This window comes from Dermacentor albipictus, chromosome 1, assembly GCF_038994185.2.
Source record: "Dermacentor albipictus isolate Rhodes 1998 colony chromosome 1, USDA_Dalb.pri_finalv2, whole genome shotgun sequence".
NCBI lineage: Eukaryota > Metazoa > Arthropoda > Arachnida > Ixodida > Ixodidae > Dermacentor > Dermacentor albipictus.
The window spans coordinates 380,663,838-380,671,422 of NC_091821.1; the positions used below are offsets into that span (position 1 = coordinate 380,663,838).

General features: G+C 51.0%; 1 protein-coding gene across 3 annotated transcripts in view; it reads right to left on the reverse strand.

Moving 5' to 3' along the window:
• LOC135900296 (carbonyl reductase [NADPH] 1-like) overlaps positions 1 to 7,585 on the reverse strand; it is a 64,373-nt gene that overhangs the window by 15,442 nt on the left and 41,346 nt on the right. Inside the window, exon 1 of one of the 3 annotated variants that reach the window (XM_065429753.2) lies at positions 4,726 to 4,886. The exons of 1 other annotated variant lie outside the window; for it this stretch is intronic. In XM_065429753.2, the coding sequence (XP_065285825.2) occupies positions 4,726 to 4,749 (24 nt within the window). In that variant the 5' untranslated portion in view covers positions 4,750 to 4,886. Of the gene's footprint in view, positions 1 to 1,046; positions 1,419 to 4,725; positions 4,887 to 7,585 lie in introns of those variants that run through there. One more of the 3 variants, XM_070531949.1, reaches the window with a different exon arrangement.

Genomic DNA, 7,585 nt, shown 5'->3' on the forward strand with positions numbered 1-7,585 from the left:
GAGGCAGTCGTGTTTCTACACAGTATCAGTTGGAAGAATACTTCTAGCGTGTCTGTGCTCCGAGATATCCGACTCTAAATTTTTATTGCCGTTTGCATGGTTATGCATGCAAGAGAGTTAGGATAGGCGCAAAGCTCCTCCCTGATGTGAAGCGGATGTTGCGTGCGGTAGTTGCGTGCGCATACAACAAAACGCATCTAAATATCCTCACCGGGTCCGCTACTGTCAATACTAAAGTGGAGTGGTCTCGCAGTGGCGTCAACTCATTGTTGGATAACAATAAGGTATCCAACTAAATTTTAAAAAGATATCGTCGCAGTATCGCTCGAAAGGCGAAGCATCGGTTGCAATAGCAAATGATTAGACAGCTATACAAAGTTAGGATAGCAGTTTTACCGGCCGTGTAAGCATGCCAATGTTCGCTTAATAACTAAATTAACAAACATGGAGTCACGCCCATGGAGTCATATATGGCCCGCGCGGCCGCGCCATACGCAGCCGACGCCGAAGTAAAACTAAGTAGAATGCCCCCTCCCCTACCCTCCCACGGCGCATTGCGCTCCATGGAAGATGGCGCGCTTCATCCCTGCTTTCCTCTTTTGCGCGCGCGAGATCTAGCCATCATGCTCGCCTGACCGTCACACGCTTTCACTAACACCCACAGCATACGACACGAAGACACGGTGTTATTGCACTTGGACTAAATACGCAACACCACGGCGGCGGCGGCGGCGGCTGCGGCGGAAATGCGCCTGAGGTGTCCATATAATTGCTATCGCAATAATAAATATTCAGTCAGCTTGATCGCTTCATTTCTTTAACGGACGGCACCGACGTGTATACCTCAACGGTTGACGAAGAAGTGCGGCGCCGCACGTGCAGCATGAACCATGGAGCGCGGTGTCCTCGCGACGGTTTTTTAAAAATTATTCTTTTCCTAAACTGCCGGCTAGCGTGGACGCGCTCCTGTCGCTCTGCTGCTCCTTGCTCTGTACGCCTGTTCCAGGATGATCGAAGAGTCGTCCGCGTTCCTGGACAAAACTTACCCTAGGCGCAGCGCCCTGACCATAGGCATCAGCAAGGGCACGGCCATCGCTCTCTTCTCTGTGCTGTCTCTCTTGGGAGTGTGCGGCACCGCTACAGTGCTGACGATCGTCGTGCGCGAGTCGGGGGCGGACGTGACGGAGGAGACCGCGAGCCCTGTGGCCAACAGAAGCGTGCTTCCCGTGGCTCCACTTCGAAGAGACGCCGCGCCTCCGCAGGCGGTGCCGGACGAACTCCACGGCCATCCTAAGCACTCGGCTTCGCTCTCGCCTGACGAGATTAAGGCCGTAGTGCAGAAGCGCAGGAAGAAAGTTGACGCAGCAAGAAAGGCAAGTAGCGCCCCCGCGTTTCCTGAGAGGAAAGCTCGTACCAAGCGGAGAGTTCGCACAACGCCTGACGGTTTTGCTGCTGCTGCTACTCAGGAGCACAATGCCACCCACGTAGCTGATAGGAAAGCACCGACTATCACCAGTGATGAAGACTACTACGGGGCGAATGGCTTCAATGGGTCCGCAAAGGAAGGCGGCGAAACATGGGTGGAAGGTTCGCGTGATATAGAACTACACCAAAATAGCTCGTCAGGACAGACTTCGAGCTCGTCTCCATCGCAGGAATCGTCGACAAGCCAGTTCTCAACGGCAGGGCGCACAAAAACGGTGGCTTCCACAGAGGTGTTTCGAGCTTCCTTTAAGATCACGGAACTACCAACAAAGGCGCCGGGGAGCAGCCAGGCCAGCAGCGGAATGCACCTGGTCGGAGAAGCTGATATGTTTGACCTTAACGTGGACGACGAGGCAAAAGCAGCGGAACATAAGTCGCGCTCCTCGTCGCGGTTGCTGTTCTGCTTCTACGACGACCGGAGTGCCATCCGCTCTCGGGGCTTCTCGGTGTACGACTTTCCCGTGCAGCTGTGCACGGACGTCGCCTTCTGCTGCGTCGACGTGAACGTTAAGGGTCGCGTGGTGGTCAGCAAGGAACTGAAGCTTTTCCTGGAGGTCGTGGGACACGAGTTTTTACCACCAAGTCACCTGTTCGTGGCCTTGGGCGGCCACCGCGTGCTGGTCCATCACTTGGACGCAGCCCTGGGAAATACCGCGCGCTTTGCTGCCGAGCTCTCCGAAGAGCTGCAGAGAATGGGTGCCGGAGGGCTGGCTGTCTACATTGAGGACGTGGAGCCGCTGAAGCACGCGTTCCGCATCCACGACCTCCTCATGGCCGTGCGGGGCGTGTCCGTGGCAGTGGTGCTGCCGCGAGACCTGCAGCAGCAAGTGCGCTACTACCGCACCGAAATCTACGCCAACACCAAGGACATGCTGGTCATCTCGCCACCGTCGCAGGGCTACGGCGGTAGACAGCCACGGCCGGCGTTCGCCACCTGTCCGCACCCTCGGCGCAGCGTCCGCGAGGGTTCCTCTCTCGAGTTCATCTACCAGCTCTCGAGAACGTTGCTGTCCTCTATGGCGGACGACGCCGCCGACAACGCGTTCGGCCGCGCCGCCTCGATGGACGAGCGGACCCCGGTGCCACGTTACCTCATCGGCGTCTCCTTCGGCGGCCTCAAATTTCAACTGAAGAACCGCAGCCGCCACGACGTCGGGTCGCCGGCCACGTTCCTTCGCACCGTGCCGTACCGCGAGATTTGCAGGCAGCGCTGGCGCCACTGGCACGACAACGTGAGCGAGTGCTTCGTGGCCTGGGATGGCGACCGGGGATGGATGTCCTCGCTGGGGCCTCAAAGCACCGGCTTCGCTACGGAGCTGGCCAACGGCTTGGCCGTGTTCGACCTGGACTTTGATGATTACCTCGGCGAATGCGGCAACAAATTCCCTGTACTGAGGGCACTTCGCAGCGCGCTAACTGCTCAACGTGCGGTAATGACGACGACTTAGAAGCAACGTGTCAAAGAGCTCTATAGGCTGCCGTTAGCTACGGCTTCTGTTTTATTGTTCGCAACTGCCGACCAGACCTTCGGTATATTACAAAATTGTGTTAACAAATGTGTAAAAAATCACGCTGATCCGTTTTGATTACCCGAGAGCTGCAAATCTGATAAAAAAGATAACCAGATTATGATATTTTTAATTCAGGATGGTATTCTAATTGCCAAGTCTGCGCGATCCTGATACTTAAATGGCTTATATACTTAAATGATACTTAAATGGCGTATATGGCTCGAGCTTATTCTAACTCCGTACGTACGTGTGGGCCACCAACGTCGTTTCAATGTTTCATTCTTGTTCTTTGCGTTCATCACGTAGCGCGGACGCTAATCGATTTCATCGACCCGAAATACTGCGGCGAACAGAGCGCTTAATTTGGGACGAATGATGCCACCAACACGGTGCAGGTAGGGCCCCATAGAAGCGACCGTAAAATACGCAGGCGCGAACGCTGGACACAGTCACAGCACGTGCAATGGACATAATTAGGGCACAAAAGAAAGCGTGAAGCACCGTTTAAGGCATCTGGCAGTACACTGTTATGGTGGCTAGACCCGGCGCCACATCTGTAGCATGGTATAGCTGGCACGTACCCAGTTGTGAGTGAACAAACTTTTAGTGGGTCCAGCAAAACACGATAAAACGCGCACCCGGCTAATCCCACGACGGGACTGACAGATCCAGTCTGCCGGCCCGATCGCGGGCGTCGAAACCACATGCGCGCGCGCGTGCGTACAATGACGGCTGGCCCACGCCTTTCCACATCCACATCTTTCATTTGGTTCTATCAAACAGATGGTGTTTCAGCGAACATTCAACATTTTTTATTTATAAATTGTCTGAGGCAGATGCGGACATGCACACAAAAGAAGCATAATCGGACAGTTAACAAACATTTACTAATTAGGTTTTTAACTAATTACCTTATAGCACATATTGAAATTTAGAAATTCTAGCGGGTGAGACTGCAAGGCATATAAGCACTTGAAAATAATTGTGCGGATGACACCATTTACTATAGATATACGCGCCATCAAATTTGCGGTAGAAATTCACTGTCGATCGTTCCACTAGCATTTCACCGCAAAGTTCGGGAATTAATATCTCGAAACTGGTGTCATTGTGAAAATTAGTTCCAAAATTAGTCTTGCGAACTCACCAGCTAGAATTTGCAAATTGCAATATGTGGCATAATGTAATTATTTAAAAACCTAATTAGATTATTTTTGTTAATTATTCGATATATGTATTCCAATTTCTTATGCTAGTAATGTCCGCCTCTTCGATTAGACGAGCTCATGAACACAGGCAATTAAAAAAAAAACATGTGTTTGAGAGTGTTCACTGAAACACCCGGTATATGTGTCACCACTTGTGTGTGTACACGTGAAGCACGCACAGTAGCGTAAAACATTAAAGACTGTAGATGCGCGTAAAAGCGCACGTAAGAGAACATGATATGTGCTACTCTATAGCTACAACTTAAGATGAGTTATTCGCAAATAACGGGCCGGGGACAGCGTACACGATTACGGATGCCGAAGGCGAGCGCATGCACTAATGAAGCCGCGCAGGAAACAACTCGAGGCTGACCTGCGCCTCAAGGCCAACCACCGTTTGCAAGTCACTTCCGTACGTAAGTGTGGATCGTACGCGCACGTATGCATTGTGCTAAACAGAAAAGTAATTAATGTCGGTATATTTCAGTATAGCACAGAATGGATTACACTGTTTATCTTACCACAGCGACACGAGGCGATGACATTGTACGCCGACTCAAGTCCTGCTTCGCGTCGAAGGGATCGCAGCTCTAAATCTCCAAGTTCGCGCCACACCTCAACGCCGTCGACTGCTGCGCCCGCCGCCAATCGTAGATACCGGAGTGGTTGCCATGGTTGCGTGGTTGCGCCTGCGTTACGTGTGTGTTCTTTCCCCCGTATACGCCTTCGCTGCCTACACCGCTAGGGGGCAATCGCTATTCGCGATCTCCCGGAGAGCGCGCGCGTGGCGCTTGGCTGACCATGGGCTGGCGGTGTGCCGCCGGTGGCGTTTTTAGAATTGCGAGTAGATACAGCGGGGCGTGGCACTTCTGACGGAGCTCGACGATTCTGCGCAGGCGCAAGTAAGAGCGCGCGCGAGAGAGAAAAGGGCCTTTTGCTCCGTGAATATATGACTAGGCCTAGGCACTACGCTGGAGGTTTCTTAGAGCGCGTTGTATTCGTTTGTCCCCTAGACATGCCGGCATTGCGGAGTGCGGTCGAGTTGGTTTATACACTCCGCCGCTGGCTGCCCGCGCGGTTAGGCAGTGGGCGCTGACGCAGCTTGGTGATCGCTGTGTCTGAAGGGACAATGTTCTGACTGGTGTTGTTTAAGTCGCGGATCGCTTTTTTCGTCGCGACGATAGATCGGATTTTTTACAAGCACCGCTCGAAGAGGGCACATGTAACCGGCAAACTGAGGTCACAGGGGAGCACCTGAGGTTATATTAAAGCAGGCGGCGCAGGATCTCCGGGGCACCCAAGCGGTAGCGGTGGGATCAAAGCAGGAAGCAGGGCGGCCCGTAGGTTGGGGCCGCAGAGGCCGAAGTGTGCCAGGGGTGTTCGCATAAAAAATTGGCTGTCCGCGATAGCGGCTACCTATACTCCCCTAGCACGCGCAGGCCTCTGCAAGCCCCAACCCACGGACCAGTCCGGCTTCTAGGTTTGATGTCCCCGTTGCCGCTTTGGTGTCCTGGAGACCGCCAATAATGCGAAATAATGACACGTTGTTTTCATTAGTTAAAGCATGATCGAATAAATATAATTGCGTCAAGTCTCCAACCTGCGATGCTAACTTCAGCACTACCGCGCCACGCGACTTTTGCCGGCAGGCCTAGGGACAAGCGCATACAACGTCCGCCAAGAAACTCCTCCATATTACCCAGGCAGAGTCGTATTTTCCAGGAGCAAAGCTCCCCACATTTCCTCTCTCGCACCCGCTCTTACTCGCGCATCGTCTTACCGTCTTACCCGACGAAAAGGCGAAGCAGTATTATTGATATCAAAGTATAAAATAATTAAGAAAAGAAAAATTATTACCGTATACCTTAATCCGTGCACGGGTCGCACGTCCAACTTGACTTGCAATATTTACAAAAATCCAACCAAGAAGCAATAACATTCGATGCGCTGATTCCGATTGCGCTCAAAAGCGAATTTTCGCACACAGTGTACTTTTGTTTACAGCTACAAGATAGCGAGAGGAGGCGATCACTGCGGCTTCTGGCAGATTCCATATACTTGTAGTTGAAGAAATTTGATTAAACGGCCCGGTCCTATGTAAGGCTTGTCAAAATCGTGACAAGAATGTGCAGCTCTTACGTGAGCCTATACGTTAGTCATTTAAACCATGTATATATATAGCAGTAAACCTTCAATTACTAATTAAAATAACAAGCATCTTGTAATGCACGAAACGTGCAAACCTGTAAATATTTCACTGGATGACCATGAAAACTCGTTATCGCAACACTGGCATTGTGAAGAACGCTGGCAACGGGGGCGAGCAGTTCGTGCAGGGACGCAATTCGCCGCGAGTCCGAAAATCATATTCATCATCATCATCTGCCAATTTTTATGTTTACTAAAGAACGGCCACTGTGAGCTATCTCATATAACCTCTGTCTCTTAGACTATGCAATCTACAGCACTAGGGGTGTGGAAAGACAGCCCGGGAAGTTAGACAACACGCATGAAGTTAGCAGCCGTCCCTGCTTGCACTTTATCATTTCATCCACCAATGAACACCAACAATTAGGTATGGCACCTGGGCTGTGTAAGTGTTAGTCGCGCACAGTCATTCGCAGCTACAGCAAGGCTAGAGTAGAAGACGTGCACTCTCCTTCCCAAGCGCGCATTTGGTCACATGAGCTTCAACTAACCTTAATATTGAGTGCGTGGTAAGATAGTGGCCATCAAGCTGCCATACTTCTTGGCTCTCACTGTTACGTGCTTTCTCTTGCACCCACAGTGTATCGGTTGCTCATTCACATGGCTTTTCGACATTATACAGAACATCATGGTGACGACAGTGAAAATTTACCCTGAGTGTCAATATAGTTGCTATCACAATAAAACTAGAAATAGAAAACATATGTCGAGCTACCTCTAGTGTGGCTACAGAGGTTTAGGGTGAAATGAACGGCCTCTTGGGGTGAAATGAACGGCTTCCACATCTTCCATTATCCCAGAATAGTGTCAGCATAATCTTACCAGTTGATGGTTTGACGTTTAAATTTCTTAACTTCTGGTGATGATGAGTGTTTCCAAACCGTGCTCGCAGCCTTGCTCTCCGGTTTGTGATGATGTACCCATGTTTCTTCCACAGTAACAACTTCCTGTAAAAATTCACCTCCCTTGCGACGATAACGGGTCAAATGCTTACGAAAGACATCCAACCAATGTGCCTTAAGCTGCACTGACAATTCTTTCGAGACCCAACTTGCACACACTTTTCGAAAATTTAGCCTGTCGTTTAAGATGGAATACGCTGAAACATGAGTGATATGTGTAGTATTGGCGATTTCCTCCACTGCAATTCACCTGTTTTCCATCGCCATACTC